The 24,685-nt window shown below is 41.6% G+C and overlaps 1 protein-coding gene across 2 annotated transcripts in view; it reads right to left on the bottom strand.

The window, feature by feature from the left end:
- The window catches only part of LOC102449863 (histone-arginine methyltransferase CARM1-like), a 142,527-nt gene that overhangs the window by 20,391 nt on the left and 97,451 nt on the right, over positions 1–24,685 (bottom strand). For both annotated transcript variants that reach the window (XM_075931655.1, XM_006129900.4), the window contains 2 exons: positions 11,860–12,037; positions 4,618–4,708 (listed from right to left, as the gene is read on the bottom strand). In XM_075931655.1, the coding sequence (XP_075787770.1) occupies positions 4,618–4,708; positions 11,860–12,037 (269 nt within the window). The remainder of the gene's footprint in view (positions 1–4,617; positions 4,709–11,859; positions 12,038–24,685) is intronic.

Genomic DNA, 24,685 nt, shown 5'->3' with positions numbered 1-24,685 from the left:
GCTCTGGCCCTTTTATCAGGCATAAAGGGAGTAACAGGTGTAAGGCTCTCATCCTAAGCGAATAAGATTTTTTAAAAATAGAGACATGTTACATGGCTGATCAAACTGTGCCAAGCTCTCACTCATAGCAAGCAAAAATACCTCCTCCCACAACTACCCAGAGTCTAAGGTCTGACCCTCTTATCAATCCAATGGAGAGCTGAAAAAGGTTAGAGACACTCATTACAGCCTAGGAAGATTCAGCAATTCTCTGACAACATAACTAAAAAGTTGTCTGCAACCTAAGCAAATTTCTAATGATGAAATCACCATCCAGGTGCAAAATCATGGCCTCAAGTCAACTGCAGTCTTTGAAAATACCTTAAGAGAATGTCTAAAACATCCAATTCTTGTTTTAATTTTAAAGGTACCATACCAATATTTTAAATATTGTGTGGATTTTTAAAAAATGCAAAATGTTTATGTTTAAACAGGTCAGCTCCTTTAAGATTAGTTTTTCTGTAAAATGTTAACTTAAATAATTATTTAATTTGCAACAGCGTGAACTGTGTCCTACGTAAAGGGAGAAGTCATCATGACCATTTCCAAGTGAAAGATGCTTAAATGGAGGACTGTACTTCTCTTTTAATGATAAGTGTAACAGAAGAGATCATCTAATGCCACCTGTCACAGGAGATCTTCTATCCCCTTTTCATGCATAACTAAAGAAACCCTTATCTATTGTGGCAGAAAGATCAGTTAATCATTTGAAACCTCCATTATTACGGAGGGAACATAAGAATTTCTGCGTATCTCAGGGGTTGGCATTAAATATTGGACACCACTCCCTTAATGATATGTCTGTGAAGTACTATTTAACAGAATGTCCATTCAATTACATGAATTATCCAGACACCCTAGAGAAGAAAGTCAGTCTCTCATTTAAGCTGGGGGCAGTCATAAAGTAGCCAAAGGCAAAGAACAGACTGTTTTAACCACCTGCCGTATGCTTTGTACCTATCTTCAGAATGCTTTTTACAACAGAAAGTGTAAGTTATATTACAATCACCCTTTCCAGAACGTGCCATCCTTGACTCTGACACAACACAAGTTAATTTGCATCAGGGTAAACTAATCTTTAAGTATGAAAAACAAATCCTGCTGCTGGCTCATAGCCACTTTTGATTTTGGATAGTAACCATACTGTGTTTGCATTAACTATTTCTTCCTCTCTCTCCGCCATTAATAAACTATGCAAACTCCTAGTAACTACTGATAGGGCAGTGGTAGAAATGTAGCCGTGTTAGTCTGGTGCAGCTGTTTCTACTGATAGGGCAGGCACCCAAGTTTCTATAATCAGGTTTTCTGGACCATTTCACAGATCTGAGGTTTTCATGAGTGCCCACTCAAACTGCAGTTCCAACCATTTCTTTTACCCTTTTGTTGCTTATAGCAAATGGGAGAAAAAATGTGTAAGATCTGCAGCAAAACCTTCCTCGGATGATATTAGTGATATAGGAAGGGCTGTTAAACATACAATGGGCAGATTTTCTGAAAAACCAACTAAGGAACTGAGTGAAAAGGGAATTCTGAGGCATGGAATTTTCTGCTTATGCAGGAGCTGGCTAGCACTAAACAGCACATCATCCTTGGACACCCATATACAGTGGAAGACTCCTGCATGATGTAGGATTATTTAGGGTATAACCCTTATGCTGCAGGGCTGGGAAAAAAACCCATGTTGCAGGTGCATTGGATTATCCATGTAAGCTCATGCAAAGTATGTAAAAGTTTATCCAGTGCTTTTAGACCATCATTTACATGGCAAATTTATACAGTGTTTCTTTACCAAAAATAAGAAAAGTGGTAGTGAAATGAGCTGTTGAAACACCAGATAAAGAGGCAGAGACAGTTAGTTTAAGTTTGTACAGCTTCCAGCACAATGAGGTCTAATCCGAACCGGGGTACTACTTCAATACATATAATAAACAAAACAAACAAACAATGATCATGATGGAGAAGTGAATTAAATTCCAAGATCAAGTTAACTCTGAACAATTAGGGTCTTCCACTTCTCTCTCTCTCTCTTTCTCTCAGCAACCTTGTAGAGACTGGTTCTTGCGTGTTCGCCTGAATAATTGTATCAATGTGCAATTCTGAGACACAATGTATGTATTAGCTCTAGATGTCATTTTGCAGGTACTCTTTGCTTGGATATTTATGTTAAGAAACAATCTGTAGATGTCACTAGAACATCAGCAGTTAAGAGCTTATGGCATTTATTAATGTCAGGGACAAGTAGATTTTTCTGCTATTAGTACAGATACAATATACATACTGAATATGCAAAGACAGATTAAGACAAAATATTTATGTGTACATCATACCATTTGTATTCCCCACCTGTAAACTGTCAAACTGAAGTTTTAAATTCCCTAACAATGGAGATGGAATATCATAAGCAACCTTACAGTTAAATGCTTGGATACTGCCAGTAACAGCTAGTTCTGTAAGGCCCTGTGAAAAAACTGATGTGTTTCTGCTTCAGACTGCTAATTCGACATCAATTTCCCTCACTGAGCAATAACAATCCTTATTAACCAAACCCTGAGTTTCTACTATGGGTTCCCGAGGAAGCTGGCAGATGGGGGAAAAAACAAAATATAGGCCCTATTCCATCCAACTTGTAGTTTGTCATATTTTTTGCACTCTTGAGAACAACCAAGAGCAGAAGCTAAAGATTAAGTGGGGAGAAACTGAAATTATAGATAGGGTTTGAAAACATTTTAAAAACATTTTGCAAGCTTGAGTGATAAAGGTAATAGTGTTGATGTAATATACTTTGACTTCTGTAGAACATTTGACTTGGTACCACATGAATTTTTTGAATAAAAAGCTAGAATGACAGAAAATTAACATGGCATACATTACATGGACTAAAAACTGGTTAATCGATAGGTCTCAAAACGTAACTGTAAATGGGGAATTTTTCATCAGCAGATATGTTTTTAGTGGGGTTGCACAAGGATCAATACCAATGACTTAAAATCATCACTGATGATCGCAGATGACACAAAAATTGCGGGAGTGATAAATACTGAAGAAAGAGGACAGGTCACTGTTGCAGAGCAATCTAGGACCCAGGCAAACAATACGCATTTTAATACAGCTAAATAGGAATGTATACATCCAGGAACAAAAAATTCAAAAAGATTTGGGGGAGAGGGTCTGAAATCCGTCTAGCAGTAGGAATGCTCTCACACAGGTAGAGTTGAGTCCCAGTCCAATGAATTATCCTTTATTCTGGAACCAATGTGGACTTTTTTGTCATTGACTAGTAGGCCTAGGGAACAGCATGTGGCTTGTAGAACTGCGACGTCTCATTGGTCCTGAACGTTGGAGTTGCCCTTCACGAACCAGCCAACAAGGTTTGGGTAGATTTGGATGCCCAAGTGTGTAACGTAAGCAGCCACCACAGCCATGCACTTGGTAAACACCCTTGGTGCATTTGTGGTGCCATAGCCAAGCTATAACAGGAGGATCACAAACTGGTAGTAGACAGTACCCACTGTTAAGCGGGGGAAGCTCCTGTGACCCAGGAAGATCACTATGAAAAAGTAGGTGTCAGGGGGGCATACCAGTCTCTTGGATCTAGGGAAGGAATAATAGAGGCTGGGGAGGCCACGCAAAATGTCAGGCTTTTTATCTGTTAAGGCCTTGCAGGTCAAGGATGGAACAGAGACCACCCTTCACCTCGGATTTAAAAATATCGGGAACAGAACCCTCTGTTCCTGAACGTGAGAAGAACCTCCTCTACCACACCCAACTACAGCAGCTCCTGAACCTCCTGCACAAGGGCACTCTTGTGAGAAGGGTCTCTGAAGACGGATGGGAGTAGATGGGTGGAAAGAAACTGCAATACCATGTTCAGGACCCAACAGGTCCTGTGTCTGAGGTTATGGCTGTCCACATAGGGAGGAAAAAGGAAAGGCAGTTGGAAAAAATGGAGTACATGGAACCAGGAAACAGTCTGGTAGGTCACCCTAAGGTGCACTCCCAACATGATTTTTTGGCTCCCTGCTTATTTTGGGGCAAGCCTGATGGGGCAGAGGCCGAAGGTGGGTAGTTTGGGCAGTGCTTGTAGCATCTACTTTTCTTGTGAGGCAGCTTTTGCCGGGGCTGGCACCCTTGACCCTGAAGTTATGCATCCTCAACCACTTATAGGCTGAGCTGGACCAGGCCAGGAACATACATACAGCCCTAGGTAGGGCTGTCCCTAGCATGGTGTGGGGCCCTGGACAACCACCCCATATCACCCTAGGCTGGGTCCCAGCTGTACTGCTCTGCTTCCCACAGCCAGTGAGTGCAGGGGCGGTTACACATCTTCCCTTAAGTCCACTCCCCTGAGTGACAAGGCTGGGAGTCCAGGGAGCAGAGCAGACTGGGATCAGGTTGTGAGATCTGATAGGTTTACACAGCATAGCTGTGGATCAAGTTAAAGTAAATGAACATGGAAAATCAAGATTTTCTCCCATATGCTTTGCTCCTCTTCATTCAGATTCCAAGAATGAGTTTCATTTTAAAACCTTTCCTGAGTTGCGAAGCAAAAATTGTTTTAAAAAAAGTAACAATCATTACCAAAAATTGGCTCTGGAGTAGTGTTCCATGTAGAGCTGCTCATCAGAAAAAGGAGCCAAATGAATGTCACTAAATGTTGGAAACATCATTCCTAGTAAACAAAAGATAATATACAGTAGCACAATACAAACATCCATTTAGCCCTATGGAAACATGTACAGAAAATACAAACAAGCAATAATTGCTTTGCATCTCAAACAGATTAACATCTAATCCCATTATAGGTAATATGTAGTTTACTGAAATGCAGTTATAGGTTAAAGCAATCAATAACGAAAATATCCACTTACGAAGTGGGTCAGGATATTTTGAAAGCCTGTCACGAATGATAAAGCCTTACAAGTTTATGTCTCCATATTAAACATTTAAATCATTTTATCTTTCTTTGAATTAAGTAAAATGTAAGATGTTACTCTAAAAAACTTTTCGCCATTTCCACAATTGGCGAAACATGCATATTTATAGCTGATTTTATCATAGAAAACATGTCAACAGATTCAACCATAAATCAAACTTCAGAGAACCAACTAGCTAATCCTCAAGGGGTCTAGCATTAGCAGCTTGACATAATAATTACATAGGACTTTGACTCAAGATTTCTCAAAAATGTTTTACAAAACAGTAAGAAAATAAAACTCAAACATGGAAAGAGAAGTATTGTATCAATTTTACAGATGGTGAAATGGAGGCATATAGAGGTTTACATACCTCACACAATAAGGTATTGGCAGATCTGGGGAAAGAATCCAGATGTCCTTACTTCCAGATCTATATTAATTAGGGACTGAATTCAATGGCCACTTAAAGTCAATGGGAATTCTTCTACTGATTTCAGTGGGCAGTGGATTAGGCTGCTTGATAAGACTTAAATATAATAAATTTATTATTCATTATTAATTATTATTATTAATATTATTATGTACACTCTTGTTTGTGAATCATTGGGGAGCAGTCATTTTTGGACTGAAACATGTTTCTTCAAACATCTGTTTTAACCAATGTAAAATGTGCTGCATGGATAAAAGAACAACCCGCTTTCTAACACCATGTAGCAAGAGACCACAGGAATTTCGAAAAGAATCACACACCCACTCAGTTAAAAAATGTGCCTTTTAAGACCTGCTGCTTGGAGAATACTAATACTTGTGCAGAGACGAACCAGGATGGGGACTAAAGATTTTTAAAATTGTGTGTAAGACCATGCTGCTTCAGCTTCTGCACACTTGCCACTTATATAGCATTTTTCATCAATATGTTCTATAAAAATAATTAATTCTGGAGAGACAAGGTGGGTGAGGTAATACCTTTTATTGGACCAATTTCTGTTGGTAAAACAGACTAGCTTTTGAGTTGCACAGAGCTCTTCAAATCTGAGATCAATTCAGTTGAAAACTTGTCTTTTTTACTCATAAAAGAATTATCTCACCCATTTTGTCTCACTAATACCATGGGACCCACACAGCCACAACAACACGGCAAATAATAATTAATTCTAACATGTGAGGTAAAAATAAATAAGTTTCATTTACATGATCTAGATAGGGAAAGAGATGCAGGTAAATTAAGGCCTACGTCCTCAAATGTCCATTCATTTTTGATTCCCTTAGATTTTTAAGTGTCCAATTTCAGTTGCAAAGGGCCCAATTTGCAGAAGTGCTAAGCACCCACAATTCCAACTGAAGATACTACCACCTGTAAGTCATCACAACTTCTGAAAATCAGGCTGTAAGGTATGTCCACATTACAATGAAAGCCCAGGCTCACACTCAGGCTCAAACCCAAACCCTCCTTCCATCTGCACACCATTTTGTCTGACTCAGAGCTGGTCTCAGAACTTTGTAGTGTGTGGGGGGGGGGGTTGACTTGGGTTCAAACTCTATCTATTGCAGTAAGGACGTAGACCAGACTCAGCCTTCCTCTCCCACCCCCTCAAGTTTTTAGTCCTGTGAGTCGAAAACATGTCTTACAGTCTCATAGTATGCTCTCGTTAATCAACACCTAGGTAAAGGGAAGCCACTTCATGGCTCCAGTACAGCTGCTCAGCATTTAAGTGTTCAATTTTATTCTGTCTGCTCACTTGCAATGACAGTGAACCATTTCCTTCATCTGTTATGGCCACTGACACAAAAACGTCCTTTGCCAAACATGTTGCTAGCTAGTCAAGGGACCACAGCCTGATTCTGGTTAATCCCTGGGATGAGATGAACAGTTTGACTTTAGCAAGAGTTCCAGGAATGACGACACATTCCAAGAAATACCAGAAAAGCCTGCAGCATTGGGAATTTGCTGGACCACTGCAGGCAATAGACTAAGCAACATAAGAACCACGCTGAATTCACCATCACCCTGCCTCTTTTTCAAGGAGTTTGACCACGTTCTGGATATTGTGCTTTGCACTGAGCCACCAGCCTGGTTAGGCAGGACAGGGGCCTTCTCACCTCTAAAGCCACTCCAGATGAGACTACCCAAGTGATTTCTGTGCTCAAACTGGTCCCCAAGGAGGCTTTGCTGCTAGGGTCCCTACTTGAAGGTCCCTCCTCGAAGGAGCTTTCTAATGCCCCCTTCAGAAAGCACCAGCTACAGAACTGGCAGCAGAAACACAAGAGGCAGAAGGAACTCCTCAGCTCGGTACATTTTTGGCACCATGTTAGTTGTTATTAATATAGGGATTGGAAGGGTTTCCAGTTTATGACCCAATAAAAAAATGTATTACAAGCCACAGCAGCAGTGTGTATCTGCTAATGGTGGACTACATGGTGGTACAATGGCATCACCCTTCTGCCCCCGACCCTGACCACCAGGTGAAATTCAAAATGGAGTCTGAGAAGCGCAAACAAGCATTTGAAATTAACTTGTTACTAGAAACTTGAACATTCTTACAGAGAGGTGCTGGGGTGTTAAAAGAAGTGCTGTGGGTTGCCTTCCCTTTTACTCTATAACGCCTGATTTGTACAGCACAGCACAACGTTACAAGCCACCTGTAAAACAGAAAACTCTGTAGGCTGGGGGTGGGGAAGATTGAATACAGTCCAAAGGTGATGAAATGTATACCCAGAGTATGGCCAGGGTTTTTATGTCGTTCACAAATGTGCTGGCGGTGGGGGAATGGGAAGGGAGAAAAGGAGGTTGGCTGCTTAGTTTTTTGAGCATCCCTGTGGAGCCCCTCAGGAGCCATGGGGTGGCGATAATTCATGTGGATGCTAATACTCTAGCCTATTGATTTACCCATAAATTTGTATCTAGTCCCTGGCACTGACAGCCACAAACTTTTCCTGTAGTAGAAACTCTAGACCAGCAGTCAAATTTTGAGGAAGGGCATATTATCCAGGCCCTTTTCTGTAAGTCACCAGCCCTCTTCACTCACAGATGGACAGTTCTGTCACTGTAAGTCTGAATGTGTCTTTGGCATGCTCCTCCACCATTCCCCACAGACCAACCAGGGCTGCCATTTTTGAACAAGTAACAATTCTAAATAGTAACTCACCATTCATCTGAAGAAGTGGGTTGTGCCCACGAAAGTGCATGATACCATCTATAATATTTGCTAGTCTCTAAGTTGCTGCAGAACTATTCCGGGGTTTTTATGGTTTTTCACTTACAGACTAACACAGCTACCCCTCTGAGGCTTTTCACCATTGTTTGTTCCGTCTTTTCTCTGTGATTAACTGAGCTGTATCCACAAAGCTCCTGGATACTTTTTTGGCCATGGAGATTCCACAATGCGCTTTTGCCTGCAGATGACTGCACCTGTTGTGAAGTACTGAAACAATGAAGCATTGTTTGATAGCTGCTCTTTGGCCCTTCAACTTGTGATGGTCTTTCAACCTCTGCTGGTCCTTCCATCTCAGCAATATGGGCCCACTGCAGCAGGTCCTTGGGACATAAAACTGTAACTGACCAGTCCAAATAGAAGTGTTTCCGTGACGAATTTATAATGGACATTTAAGATGGTGCCGACAAGAGGGTGCAGAACCAGAGTGAGTAGAAAGGCACAGGTGGGGTGCCGAGCAAGACCACAGAATTTCAGCACACCAGCAAAGGCCTGCAGTGCAGTTTCTGTAGCAGGAACATCAGCTGAGAGAGATGACAGAGCCCAGCAGAAAGACCAGTTTGAAAGGCTATTTATGCTTGTGGCTGCCAGAGTACAGACTCCTGCTGCACCCATACCATGTCCGAGGCCCATTCCATGGAACCACGTGCGGGACACCAGGAACACGTTGAACTATTCAATGGCTGGATGGCCATGACATTGGGACTTCAAATAAGCTGAACAGAGCAAATCCTCATACGAACGCTCAGCCCCTTACAGGCTTCTATTCCTGTGTGGAAGATCACCTCTGCAAACGCCTCCCCACCCTGCAGTGGCACCAAGAATGTGCTAAATGTAGAGGGAAGGGAAAAGAGAACGGGACACACAACAGTAGAGGGTTATTTGTCAGCAATGTTTTACTGATAAATGTTTGGTTTGTGCACTGTTTTATTACTGGTTTTGGTGTTGTGACAGCTGACCTGCCTGGTCATGGATGAGAAAAAACATGTTAAAAAAAGAAAGGGCTTTTCTTTTATTAAGAACATTTCAGTTCCAAAACATCACATAATAAAGATAAGCACACGAGAAAGGCCAACTGGTATTTTGCACCCAATACTATTTCTCAATACATTGTCGACATTAAGCCATGCATTAAATCTACGGTTCTTGTCATATACTCCCTTCTCCCCCATTTCATAGACAGTTGTATCATTCACAAGTACAATCCATAACAATCAATCCCTAACCGCACAGCCCTATTTCATGACAAGACATGGCTGTACCTCGTTTACTATAACTATTGTAAAAGCACATTCATAATAAACACACCACTCTCCCATGTAAATGCATAATGAGGGAGCAGAGAGCATCCTTGATTTGCGTTGCCTGGGTCCATCCTGCCCCAGCTGTGATAGGTACACTTCCCGGTTCAGCATCCATTACTGGCACAGCCCCATTCACAGGAAAATGGCTGGCCTGGGGCTTCCCAAAGACTGTGAAGAGCAATGCAAGCCACAGTGATGCAGTCAGTCCTGATGAAACTGGAATCCAAACAGGCCTGCAAACAGCACCAACAGGATTTCAATTTGCCAAACACACGTTCAGTCATCACTATTCTGCTGCCGCTCAGGTGCATAAGTAAACTTTTTGCCTGGGCCTCTGAAATCAAGATATGGTTTCCGAAGCCACCACAAAAGGGGCTGAGCAAGATCCCCCAGAATAACGGTGGGTACGGTAACTCTATGGCAATACTGTAGTCATAATAGTGGCTCAGGCTGTGCACAAATGCAGACTCCTGGTTGTCAGAGAACCCAGGCGGGATGAACTTATCCAGTGCAGCCATGTTGATGTCCACAAATTGGTCTTTGTGGCCCACAAAGGCCCACGTGACAGTAGAGTAATGCACTTCACTGTTTACATTCTCATGTGCTTCTTGAGGAGGGCAAACTGTGGGCACCAGTCCCATCAATGGCCCTGGTAAGTCTGGAAATCCCATTCTGGAAAACCAGTAATTACCTCAGGATTATTATTTTTATCTCCTACTTTTGGGTAAATCACATGCTGTTGGTCTCAAACTTCCACAGTCATCTTCCCCATAGTAGACTTAAATTAGTTAGCAACAGATCTGTAGTAGTCTGGAGGCAATCAGCTTTCTGCTATAACAACCTGCTTCTAGACCAATGTGGCTACCTGCATTTGTGTTTCTTGATACCGAAGGGCCAAAGCAAGCTGGTCACACACTCCAGAAATGTAGCTTTCTTCATGCAGAAGTTGTGGACACACTGCTGGTCACCCCAGGTCTGCATCACAATGGGGTCCCAACAGTCAGTGTTTGTGGCCTTGCTTCATAAGTACCTGTCTACATAGGAGGCATCAGCAGCTATACTGAGAATCACAAGCAGCATCAGTCAGTTCAAGTCTTCTATGTTTCTATTTGTGTATCCTCCTCCTCTGTTAGGTGCCTTCAATAGGACAGAAAACGATGCTGGAATGTTCACCAGCATCTCCTGGATGTTCTGCCTGTTTGCTGAAACATGAGTGAAAGCACAAGCAAAAGAAGCACTTCAAATGATGACTCTTCACTGGAGCGAGCCACAAGTCTTGGGAATTTGCAAACCCAAAATATAGGTGGGTTATGTTGGGAACTTGGCAGGCTGCCGTGATTTCTTGTAAGGTGTGGGATGGACAGTCAAGTTTACTCACACTGTACCAGGAAGTGAGGGCAAAAGTGACCATAGCTAGAGAGTGTGCTAAGAACCATTGGACATGGTGGTCTGAGTTAGGTCTGCATACTGTGGAGTCCTGGGTTTGGAGCCTGCATCCAGAAACTGTCAACAGCAAGTGTGGACACTGATGTGGCTCGCAACTCCAGGGTCCACTAACCCTGGGCTTATATTGCAATGTAAACACATCCTAAGAGTATGTAGATGGGTACCAAAAACCAGAGGCACTAAAATGAATGGACACTTTTGAAAACACTGGCCTAAGAGACCTTCATAAGGCCCTTCTTAGGTTAATATGATCAAAATAAAAGTCTTCAAAATCCACAGTCTTCCACATTGGTACCATATCAGAAAGTCTTTCTTTATTTAACAAAATCTATACTAGGGATCTTTAAGTTTGTTTTCAGGAATTCACCTAATGAAATACAACTTACAGTAACTGGAAGTTTAGATTTGCCTATAAGGAAATTTCTCAGTAAGACCCTGGACTTAAAAGCCTCCTTCAAAACTTCTCTAATCAGTGACCAATTGAAACACAGGTCCCACTGAAATGACCTGTGGATCTCAGTTGTTGCTGCCTAGCTTGGACACATCAATGTAGAAGAGAACCAAGAGGCCCTGGATTTGGGAATTTGGGTGGGGTCTGACTAGAGCTGCTGAAAACACTTCAAATTTCATTTTCATTGTCCAAAGAAAAAGCACATTTTTTTCATGCAATTTCCCATTCTTTGACCTCATTTATCTTCCCTATGTTGCCTTGCATTTTAGTTTAGCTTGCCAGGCCATCATGTTTTGCATTATAAAGTTTGAACTGAGCTGCAACCCATAATGCATATGATAGTACATGAAATTCAATAACACAAGAGGCAACCAAGGGCAACACATCCAGCACAACACCAACAAGTGGTGTCTCAGGCTTCCTTGTCTCCTTTCTCTGAAAATTGTCATTTCCCCCAGTCCATTATTGGGCAATGGTGCTGATTGACTTACCGTTTGACTTCAACCATTTTTTGGAATGGAGGTAACTTTCCAGCATCCTCTCATTGAACAGCATGTAGCCCATTGGTTCAGAAATAACCACATCTACATTCTCTGGTAAGGAGATTTCTTCAATTTTACCTGATAAAACTATGATCTTATCAGAGAGGTTGTTACTTCTCACGAGTATCTGGAAAGAGAAAGGGAAAAAAACAAGCATGTTGGCTTCTTTGTATTATGCATGGCTCTACCAGAGATCTCTGGGTAATGTGAAGCCCTCTAGATTGTTCAGCATCTTCATCACACTTTGAAAAGCCTGCACTGTAATAAAACTTTTTTAAATGGTACAGACTCATTCCTTACTACAAATAGAATTTCTAAAGCTTCTGATGGGATCAAACTCATAGAAGTGTGCAGAATTAGTAAATCACTTACAGGTTACATAATCTTTTAAGAAACAATCAGAATTAATATGTAGAAGAAAAGACTATTACACATGAACACATTCACAAAGATAGAGGGAAAATTAACATAAAAAAAGATGTGGAGAAATTGGAGATGTTCCAGAGAAGAGCAACAAAAATGGGTAAAGACATGACTAGAAAACATGACTTATGAGCGAAGACTGAAAGAATTGGGTTTGTTTAGATTAGAAAAGAGAAGACTGAGAGGGGACATGACAGCTGTTTTCAAGTATTTAAAAGGGTGTTACGAGGAAGAGAGAGAAAAAATATTCTCCTTGACCTCTGAGGATAGGACAAGAAGCAATAGGCTTAAATTGCAGCAAGGGAGGTTTAGATTGGACATTAGGAAAAACTTCCTGTCAGAGTGGTTAAACACTAGAATAAATTGCCTAGAGAGGTTGCGTAATCTCCATCACTGGAGATATTTAAGAGCAGGTTAGATAAATATGGTCTAGATGGTACTGGGTCCTGCCGTGAGGTCAGGGGACGGGACTCGATGACCTCTCGAGGTCCCTTCCAGTTCTGGTATTCTGTGACTCTACAGAAGAGCATGCAGTAGGGATCTTTAAGATCTAGAAAAGGGTATTCCTAAATGGTCTATACAGTCATAAGGGATGAACATTCTCAAATGCTGAGTAAAATGTGAGAAATGATGTTTCTAAACAAAAACAAAACAAGGAAAAACCAATTACACACAATCCCTAAGTACCAAGTGCAAAATCCTACACATGCTGAGAACCTCAAGGCAAACTTGCCTTCACTTTTTGATTTACAGTACATTGCTTTCATCTAAACAAAGGAAATGGACTCAGAATTTTAGGTATGGTGTGGCAAGATGTTTGAAGAAGGAATAATCTCTTTAAAGTCACTCTGATTAGAAATCTATGTCACCTATCTAGATATTGTAGAAATGTCTGCCTTTCTGTGATTCTGTTTGCTGAAAAACTCTTCCTAAACTAAAAGATAGGACCATCAGATTTGGTATACTGCTTGCTGATGCAGAGGCAGTAGTGTGGAGTGGCAGGGGGCTCCCTGGGAGTGGGGCAGAGGCTTATTGAATAGGAGTGTAACTGCTAAGATTTTCCTTATTTTCAACTACCTAAAGGATTGCTACAAGAAAGAGGAAGAAAAATGGTTCTCCTTAACCTCTGAGGATAGGATAAGAAGCAATGAGCTTAAATTGCAGCAAGGGAGGTTTAGGCTGAATATTAGGAAAAACTTCCTGTCAGTGTGTTTAAGCACTAGAATAAATTGCGTAGGATCTCCATCTCTGGACATATTTAAGAACAAGTTGGATTAGACATCTATTGGAGACGATCTAGATCAGTGTTTCTCAACTTTTTTTTATAAAGTACCCCTTTAAAAATATTATAAGTATCCCCAGTATCTACAGTTTTCAGACACACACAAAAATTTTCTACCATTCCAATACATTTGTTTAAACAACTTAATCGTAGCTGGGCAGGCGATGAAATTTTTGGGTGTAAAAAGTACAAAAATAATAAAGTGCTGCTGTAAAACGTAAAACAAAAATTCAGTTTTCTTCAAATTTCAGTTGTGTTGACGTACTCCCCCCTAGACTTCTCTCGAGTACCCCTAAGGGTACTTGTACCACTGTGGTTGAGAAACACTGATCTAGATGGTGCTTGGTCCTGCCGTGAGGGCAGGGAACTGGACTCGATGATCTCTCAAGGTTCCTACCAGTTCTATGATTCTTTTTGTGGATCTGAACATATTGCATGATTGTGCATCCTGTGTTTCCAAAGCTCATGACAACCATGCAGAGCTGTGTGGGCTCCGTGTTTCTCTCAGAGCAGGTGAACAGCAAAAAGTGCTGCGGAGATTTGTGGGATTTTAAACAAGGCACAAAAGTGACAGGAAATGGATGCCAGTTTGGGATGGCAAATAATGATGCTCCCAATCATCCTGCATGAACTGGTTTTGCCCCACTGTGCACTGCTAACATCTCCCAAGACAGGGTGCCCAGCATGATGACAAGTGGCACAATGACCGGTAGCAGTGTGCTATGTGGCAGCACAAGTGCAAGGAACCAAGCATGCCTGGGCATGAGCAGTGTACAAACTGCAGCAGCTTTAGGACACTAGAACTACCATCTACTAAAAATGTAGCTATGACCTACCTTGAATGCTGGCAGCAACCACCATATGAGAAGCAAAAGCAGGTTTATCCAGATTGGTGTAGCCAAGACATGATCTATGATGACAACTTCTAATGAGCAATTTCTAACACACCAGACAAATACACTTAAGATGTTTTGCAATCTAAAAATGTTTCTATTAACAACTACAAGGGACCCATTGATCAGGTATAGACAGGGAAGCCACGGGTTTTTTTAAGTGCATCTTGGACCCACTTCTTGACCCTCATTTCCAGCACTGTGCCACCAGATTTCAAAAAGGGATCTCCAGTTGTTCATATCGATCTCTCACTACAACAGGTTGGCTGTGAAACCATTTTATATAGGGACTGCTTATTGAAATGTACACACCCATACTGAAAATATGTTTGATTTCATCTACATGGCAAGTGCTGAGTGAGAGCAAAGCAAATTTGTCATGAGCATTCAGCAATTTACCCAAACAGGCTAGAGCCCTACTGAACTAGTGACACTGGGTAAGAAATACGATATGAAATGAAACTAGATTGATACACACATTGAGAGTGAGATAGTCTGTGTGGGAGACTATCATAAAGTCCTGCAATAGCCAACCCATAACCTGCCCCTAAGTAAAATATACATACTTTTATTGTGTACATCACTGTATTTAAAGAAATAAAATACCTGGGTAGTTTCAGTGTTTTACAGTGAGGAAAAAGTTTACAAAGAAACAGAATATCCCCTTTCCACCTATGCCCCTCTCTCCCTTTGATTTTGCAATGAATGAACAATGGATGCATGTATATTGTTTTTAATAGCAACAGTGTCCAGCCAATGACCTACATTTCAGAACAATGAGAGCATGGCAAGAAGACATTGATGAAAAGATAAGACTGTACACATGCATTCTTCAAAACAAAAATACAATAGCTAAATTAATCTCTGCTGTAATTCCATTGACTTCAAAGGAATCGCATCTATCTGCCATCAACTGAAGGTATGTTAGTTTTTTGGTATGTATCCCCCTTCGTCTTCTTTATGCAATATTCACAATACATACAAGTCATTGTCAAACAGGTGGATCTTTATTTGATCTGTGAAAAGTTTCTTGACTAAATCTCAAATGCATAGAGGCAATAACAGATCTCTCAGGTACATTCCTCCCATCAGGGTCCCAAACTGGCTTCCCTTGGAGTCATGGCAAACTCCCACTGATTTAAATGGAAGCATGATCCATGGATCATGGATACAATGGACTAAGTGTTGTACAATAAACTTCTTACCTACAATAATTTTTGAGGACCGGTTATATCATCTCAAACGGCATATATTCAGGCATTCTTCACCTGTCTTTCTCTAGAGAACAGCCTTCTCTCTCTTATACTCTGATACCTGATAATTAAGAATCTCCCCTATCTCATACTGGTATTTAAACAAAATACTGTAGCTTCCCTTAGGTTACAGAAGTTTTCTTCTTGCTTATTATGAAACTTTGTAATTTGATGTTAAAAAGACAAATTTCTCCAAAGTACAAAGCATCTCCCAAAGACATGATAAGCAGTATATAATATATCAACTCTTTTAAAAATTAGTCTGATTGCTAAGCCTGCCACATAGCTTTTCCAAAATGGAAAAATGACAGCAGCCTTTGCAATTAAAATATAAATAATGAGTAGACAGTTTTGTAATTATGAATTTCATAGCTGGAAATTTCTGAGATTTCTCTTAGGAATAGTATGTTCATATGTGCAAATGTCAATAGGAAAATGGAACCCAACTGTGTCTTCTTATCTGAAAATGGGCATATACAAGGTTCAGAACAGAATTTAGGAATTTATTTTTAAATTTTCCAACAAAGGATATAATTCTGCAAACCACTGCTCACATATGTAGTTTTTACACATAAAGACTATTCACCTGAGTAAGAGTATGCAGAATCAGCTCGTAATTCAGTAATTTCATGTTACGTCACAAATTAATTTTAAAAACTCACATGTGTACAATGCCAAGTTAGAAACTTATCAATTTCGAAAGCTGAATTAATGGTCATTTCCAGTACTACCCCTGTTCACGACCCTGTTCAACATTTGGGTTTTTTTTACAATCACACTTTCTTTTAATATATAATGTTTATCCCTCTTTGGTATCCATATGAAAGGCAAACACAAACAAAAAAGAAAAGCTGATTATACAGGGAAAGACCTGTAACTAATTACAGTACACAAAATTGCTATCAACCGCACAAACTAAACAAACTGAAAACTTTTTTTACAGAAATTTTAAGTATTACTTGTAGCAATAGTTCATAAAATTGGGACTCAAATACTGCTTTTAGATTGACAATGTGCCTAACGTTTTCATACAATTTCTAATATCCACTCCTTTGATATCCACTCATTTCAGCTGTTTATTACTATTTTCTTTTAAATCAGCAAAGGCATCATTCTTAAATGTTAATATTCACTTTGCAGATATTTTTGCTGGAATCCTCTTTTTAAGAAAGCAGGTAACTGTGATTATTTTTTAAACAATGGGGGAAAGAACCAGGGAGGTGAAAGAGCAATGGCTCAAAATTGTCCTGGAACATCATTCTAAGAGAGAAAAATGCTGTCATTGGAGGGCAGGTTTGTCTCTTCCTAGCTGGTTAACACCTCATAATTATGCAGCAGCACCTACCAGTCCCAATCATCGTCCATGACCTCATTGTGGCAAGGGCTGTGCAAGCATACAACCAAAAGATGGCCCCTTCCCTAAAGAGTTTACAGTCAAAGTAATGGATCTACAGCACCTAAGGCAACTGATCAATTTGACTGCTGGGTGGTCATCTACCAATGCAGTCCACATTTGTAGGACTGATAATATTCAAGAGAATCAGAGGAATTTAGATATTCAGAGTTGTCTCAGCACAACTTTCTCTATTATCTAAGCCAGGAACTAGGGATGTTAGCTATGAGGTAACTGAATAGCTGAGTAATTGCATGAATTCCTAACGGTTACACGACTATTCTATAATCCCTGAGGGTGGGGCCGGCAGCCAGTGCACTCCAGCCCCACTCCCAGGAAGCACCCTGCTACTAGGTGCCAGGCGGGAGCCAGTCTGCGAGGGAAGCCAGTTTAAAAACCAGCTCCCTGTGCAGACTGGCTGCCTGCCGCCCCCTGCTGTTGCCTCTGATACAGAAGCAGTAGCTTGGGGTGGCAGCAGCCCCTGTCTGCAGGGGGGGTGAACTCCGCACGGACAGAGGTGCTGCATAGGGTTGGGGGGAAGTGGCGGGGGAAGCTGTTGTGAAGCAGCCTCTGTCTGTGGCAGCTTGGGCTGGCCGCAGACAGAGGCTGGTCCAGAAGTAGTTTCTGTCCGCGGGGGAAGAAGGGGAGAGCTCGGACCACTCCATGGCCAGTGGCTGCTGCCAGGGACCGGCCTTTGTCCACAGCGGGCCCAGGCTCACTGAGGACAGAGGTTGCTCCATAGGAGGTGGAGCAGCCTCTGCCCATGGGGAGCGTAGGCCCGCCATAGACAGATGGTGCTTCACAGCAGCATCCTCTGCCCCCACCACTCTGGCACTGCTGATGCCTCTATAAAAGCCAGTTCTCCCCTGCAGCTCTGACTCTGCAGTGCTGCCTGTCGTCTCTTCCACTACTGATACAGAGGCAGCAAGGGGGGGAATGCATGTAGTTTATAGGATTAACTGACAAGCCTAGGCCTATCAGTTAATCATATAGTCAACAACACGTCAATATCCCTACCAGGAACAGGAAGCTATAGATACTCTGGTCTGGCTGAGCTGGGCTCAGCGCATGGCCAGGCTGGAGGAGAAGCAAACATGCTTCCATGCCACCTTGGTAGTGCCCTCATCCTGAGACCGCTTAAACTCTAGGGTCACATCCACTTTTCAATTACCACACCCTGCTCACTGAGTATAGGGAAGCATGCAGGAGCCACGAGGCTGCCTGTAGAGCACTTATAAATTTCCATGTATACAGAAGGAATCCTCAGAAGGCCATTTAGTGGCTTCTTGGTTCTTTTGTGGACCTGGATCAGAGCCAATGATCTGGCCTGGGAGAAACAGTTTGCCACATTCTCAGCACCCAGTTGCGTTATTCTGAGCATCAGTCATATGACAGCTTCCTCAAGAGAAACCAACAAGCTGCCTTTCCTAAGAGCATGTAATTTCCTCCTTTAAACCTCTATGAAGTGACATTCTGTGCTGCAAAGTCTTGTTCTCCATCACCATTCAATAAGAGCCGACAAAACAGCAGTGGCTGGTAACACCTCGGGTAGCAGATGAGATAATTGCAATATTTACACGGTAAAATGTTTGTGAAGACGTTAATGTAAATAACTGAAAATGCAAACAGGTGCAGTTTGTCTATTTGCTGCTCAGATTACAGTATGGAACAAATAAATATTAGGTAAACACTACAATGCAAACAGGTGCACCTGTTCTGCTTCTGTCGCCATTTGTGCTGCATCTGTGTGGAGGTTGCATCTGCTCCCGATGCCTGTGAAACACCTTTTTAAATCATAAGCTGTCATGGGTTAAGAGGGAAGGTTCTCTCATGGATTGATAACTGGTTAGAAGACAGGAAACAAGGGTAGGAATAAATGGTCAGTTTTAAGAATGAGAGGGGTAAGTAGTGGTGTTCCACAGGGGTCCCTACTGGGATCAATCCAATTCAACCTATTCATAAATGATATGCAGAAAGGGGTAAACAGTGAGGTGGCAAAATTTGCAAATGATACTAAACTGCTGAAGATACTTAAATCCAAAGAAGACTGTGAAGAGCTTCAAAAGGATCTCACAAAACTGGGTGACAGCGCAACAACATGGCAGATGAATTTTAATGCTGATAAATGCAAAATAAAGCACATTGGAAAACATAATCCCAAGTGTATGTACAAAATGATGCGGACTAAATTAGCTATTACCACTCTCGAGAGAGATCTTGGGAGTCATTGTGGATAGGTCTCTGAAAACATTCACTCAGTGTGCAGAGGCAGTTCAAAAAAGCAAACAGAATGTTAGGAATAATTAAAAAAGGGATAGAGAATAAGACAGAGGATATCTTATTGCCACTATATAAATCCATGGTATGGCCACATCTTGAATACCGTGTGCAGATGAGGTCAACTCATCTCAAAAAGATATCTTAGCATCGGAAAAAGTTCAGGAAAGGGCAATAAAAATGATTAGGTGTATGGAATGGGTGCTATATGAGGAAAGATTAATAAAACTGGGACTTTTCATCTTAAAAAATAGAAGACTAAGGGGGGGGGATATGATAGAGGTCTATAAAATCATAACAAGTGTGCAGAAAGTGATTAAGGAAACATTATTTATTTATTCCCATAAGAACTAGGAGTCACCAAATGAAATTAATAGGTAGCAGGTTTAAAACAAACAAAAGGAAGTATTATTTCTTTACATAATGCACAGTCAACCTGTGGAACTCCTTGCCAGAGGACATTGTGAAGACCATGATTTTAACAAGTTTCAAACATTTATGGAGGATAAGTCCATCAATGGCTACTAGTCTGGATGGGTAAGAATGGTGTTCCTAGCCTCTGTTTGTCAGAAGCTGGGAATGGGTGTTTGGGGAGAGATCTCTTGATGATTATCTGTTCTGTTCATTCACTTTGGGGCACTTGACATTGGCCACTGTCAGCAGACAGGGTACTGGGCTAGATGGACCTTTGGTCTGACCCAGTATGGCTGTTCTTATGTTCTTATAATCGCAGTACAGCATGCATGGGCATGTACATGCAAATCAATCTTCTCAAGACTACCCTTTTTTAAAGAATAGATCTGTGCTGTACAATCAGTAGTGAAAGCAGCTAAGTGGCAGCCTTAAGAATAATTCATTCTACATAAATCTCTTATTCTAGATTCGCACATTAGTCACTATGCTGCTCCCAGAAGAGCTTTCCTTGACTGGTAGTGCACAGCAAATGCACTTGGATTCCAAAAGGACTAATTTTTTATTTCTGATGATCTCATCACTAACCTCTGCAGTTCAGTCATTTTAACTCATGCACACTAACGCTGTCTTCCTGTTTATTCAAATGCTCTACATTTAAAAAAAAATTCAGCCTAGTAATGCTGCTTTTTCCCCCATGGCCTCACATGAGCTGCTTAGAATAACATTTTATGTTTACACAGTTCTAGTATTATTGCCAGGTACCCACTCTCCAGTCTTATTTCCCTGTTTTTGCCTAATGGATTGACTATAATGAAGTTAAAGACTGAGATTATGCACTCACTTTGTGGCTCAGTTGTATACCGACAAGGAGTTTTAACTACACTTCTCCCTCCCTCAAGCACCACGTTGTTTGTTTTGTTGGGCAAAGGCTGTTCATCTTTTCCCCCTCTTGCAGGCAGAGTTACTATGTGGCACAGGATCCAGCTGTCAGTAGTTGCATATCCAAGGTATAGAGTCATGGAACAGGAGAAAAGTTGGCACATTAGTCTGAAAACTAGCTAACGAGCTGGACACACAAGGTTTCTATATACTGTACAGACACTTCTGAAAAGAAGAAGTGGAGAGAGGCTACTAATAGATGAATCAGTGCTAGTGGGAATGGACTCTCTCTTCCATAGTTTGTTGAGGACAGTGCATGAATGAATTTTCTAGCAATGTAAGCGACTAGTCGACTATCTGATAAGCTTATCAGCTAGCCAACTAATGACACGAATAGTCCCCCCTCCCTCCCTTGCTGTCTCTATCGGAGAGAGGCAGCAAAGAGGGGAGCAGAAGCTGATTTAAAAGTTGGTTCCCCGAGCACTGTCTCCCCAGGGGGCAGGGGACATAGAGGGACAGCAGGAAATGGTGCAAGCGGGGACTGAACAGTCTCTTTTTGCACCGGTTCTGCTGCAGTTCTGCTTTTGAAATGTACAAGCCCTGCAAGGAGCATAAGGCCAGAGGGAGAACCCACTGGGACTCTTGTACATTTCAAAGGCTGAGACATTGCAGGGAGCGCAGGGCCAGTCCCCTGCTGGTCCCGCGCTCCCTGCGGGGCTTCCACTTTTGAACTGTACAACTGGCTGGGCTCTTGCTATAGTTCAAAGGCAGAGGCACCCTTGTAGACTAATCGAATAATCAATCAAAATCCCATCGACTATTCAATTAGTTTATCAATCTAAATTTAACATCCCTAGATTTTCCAGTTTGCGAGGAATGTTCACAGGAAGGCAAAGCGGAGGATGACAGCTATCATCAGAGGTCCTGCGAATCTCATTATTTTAAGCAAGGCACACTATCACAGTATGGGAAGAAAAAGAACCGATTCTATTCCTTGGACTGCAATAGGGAGTCACATTTGATATAGTGTTTTAATGCATGCTGCAATCTTTAGGCCAAATTCTTTTCATTTATATGAGCTTAAATCCAAAGTAACACTACTGGCTTCTCTGGAGTTACACCAGATGTACACCTATAGTACAGACTGCAGAATCTGTCCATTTATCTTTCCAGCACAGGTTAGTGAAGCCACAGGAGAAAATGTAAATGCCAGCAAATTAAATTACCACACACTGGAAAGGTCAGAGCAGTACTGCACAGCACAGACTGAAATACTATTCTCTTATTGCAAAGGGAAATAGCTTAAACAACTGAATAAAATATATACATATATATTAGAGAGTTTGTGCATCTGTCTGTCTGAGAGTCCGTCCATCCATCCATGAGTCCATTTGTTCAAAAACCCCTCCTAAATTTGGGATGTAGCTTCCTCTTATCCTAATTTAAAGCAAGGTTAGGGTTTGATTGTGCCAAGAAAATGGGATGTGCCTGGAATTCGATTGTTTTCCATAACATGGAAATGGAGGGGGTCTGACAGAAGGGACAATTATGCTCTGCAATGACCACAGAGGGCAGCAAGCGCAGTTGATAGTTATACTGCAAAGTGACCACAGGGGGGTGACTGCACCAGGAAGAAAGTGGCCAGCTGGGGACAGGCCTCTCCATATTGAGTGATATTTATGCTGCAGACACTTCCACAGAAGCCCTCTCAGCAATCAGGCAAACACTATTATACAATGGGCACACAGGCAGGCTGCCAGGTCATCTAGAGTTTGCAGCTGGCCTTGGTAGCAAGGCAAGGCCAGGTTGGTATGGAGGGAGGGCCATGCTCTGGGACCAGCTGATGCCCCAGTACACTCTTTGGCAGGCAGGAAACAGACAGCTGATGTGATTGTTTTTCACTTTTATGTGGGACATATTCAGGATTTCTGAGTGACAGGGACAATGATTTGGTCTGAAATGTGCAAAGCGGGATAGAGTGGGAAGCCGTAAAGCCATCACAGGCTGATAACAGTAGGAGACACACGAGCAAGGAGCTGGCTAAACTCAGAGGCCACCAAGATGGATTGGCAATTGCTCACCTGGAAATATGATAATGGGCACCCCTGTTGTTCAGGAAGGATGGGGTACACCTATCAGACCAAAGTGTGTGTGGCCCATCTGAGGGAATGAATTGGTAAATATTGGGTTAAAATGACTAATAAAGGTGGGGAGGGGGCAACTAAGCTAATTACTGATGCTTCTTTGTGGCAGGTGTCAACTCCGTGCTCATTACAAGGGGGACATGGTTCTCTGATCAAATGGATTTGGAAGGGGATTTAGTGGAAAGCATCCATGCAGAGAGCTAAGGAAGAGGGTTTGGGAAACAAGGGAAGATGTTAGAGAGCTCTAAACATCTGGTATGATGGCGAGACAACCTTTCCCCCTTTCTCCAGCTTCCTCAATCCTCACACAAAGACGAAGGGGGAGCCATCAACCCTTCTAAAAAGGATGGACAAAATTAAAGAAATTAGCATGATTTGCATCACATAATATATTCTTGAGTGCTATAGGATGCACTAAGTGAATGAATTTGTGGCCTAATTTATCATCATACATTGCCTCATCTTTCTTCCAGTGATGCTGGAACAATCATAGAAATGTTGGGCTAAAAGAAAACTCAAAGGTCATCAGGTTAAACCTTGCCCTCCAGGAAGGCAAGACCAAGTGTAGCTCAACAGATGTTTGTTTAATCTATTCTTAAAAGTCTCCAATGACATGGATTCCATAAGCTTCCTTTGGAAGCTTTTTGCAGCACTGAAATACCCTTACAATTAGAAAGTTTTTGCTAGCTAATACCTTATTTACATTTCTCTTGCAGCAGATTAAGCCTATTACTTTGTGACCTAGCTTTTGGGTCCTCTTTGTAACAGCCCTTACCGTATCTGGAGACTCTTAGTAGGTCTCCCCGCTCAGTGTGCTTTTCTCAAGATTAAACATGCCTGTGTTTTTAACCTTTCCTCATAGGTTACGTGTTTTTGTTGCTCTCCACTGGACTCTCTCCAATTTGTCCACATCTTTCTTAATGTGGGGACACAAAATCTAGACATGGTTTCCCAACGAGGGTCTCATCACTGCGAAGTAGAGAGGAAGAATTATCTTCTATATCTTACATGTGGCTCTCCTGCACTCAGAGTGATAGAATCCTTTTCTGAAACAGCATCAGATTGTTGGCTCATACGCCATTTGTGATCCACTATAACCTACAGATTCCTTTCAGTAATACTATCACTTAGCTGGCTATTTCCCATTTTGTAGTTGTGTGTTTGATTTTTCCTTCCTAAGTGTAGTACTTGGCATATATCTTTACTGAATTCAGGCCCATTTTTTTTATCAAAGCTGTTTTGGAATTCTAATCCTATCTTCTAAAGTGTTTGCAACCCCTCCCAGCTGGGTGTCACCCGCTGATTCTACAGTATATGCACACTCTCCACTCCATCATTCAAGTGATTAATCAGAATAATGATTAGCTCCAGACCCAGGAGTGATCCCAGCAGGACCCCACTGTAAACATTCTCACAATCTGAGAACTACTCTTTGAGTATGGTTATTCAATCATTTGTGTGCCCGCCTTATAATAATTTCACCTAAATCACATTTCCCTAGTTTGCCTAGGATAATGTCATGTGCTACAGTGTAAAGATCAACATATATCATAACTATTGCTTCCCCCAGCCACTAGACCAGTAATATTGTCACAGAAGGAAATTAAGTTAAGGTTGGCATGACCTATTCTTGACAAATCCACACAGGCTGCAAATCCACTTATCACCCTATCATCCTCCAGTGCTTACAAACTGATTGTTACATAATATGTTCCAGCATCTTTCCAGGTAGCAAAGCAATACCGCTGAGTTCTCCAAGATAATCATTAATAGTTCCAAGACTGTGTCAGCTAGTTTCTTCGGCCCTATTAACTTCA

This window comes from Pelodiscus sinensis, chromosome 6 (assembly GCF_049634645.1).
Source record: "Pelodiscus sinensis isolate JC-2024 chromosome 6, ASM4963464v1, whole genome shotgun sequence".
Classification (NCBI taxonomy): domain Eukaryota; kingdom Metazoa; phylum Chordata; order Testudines; family Trionychidae; genus Pelodiscus; species Pelodiscus sinensis.
This window is presented reverse-complemented; position numbering and strand designations above follow the sequence as displayed.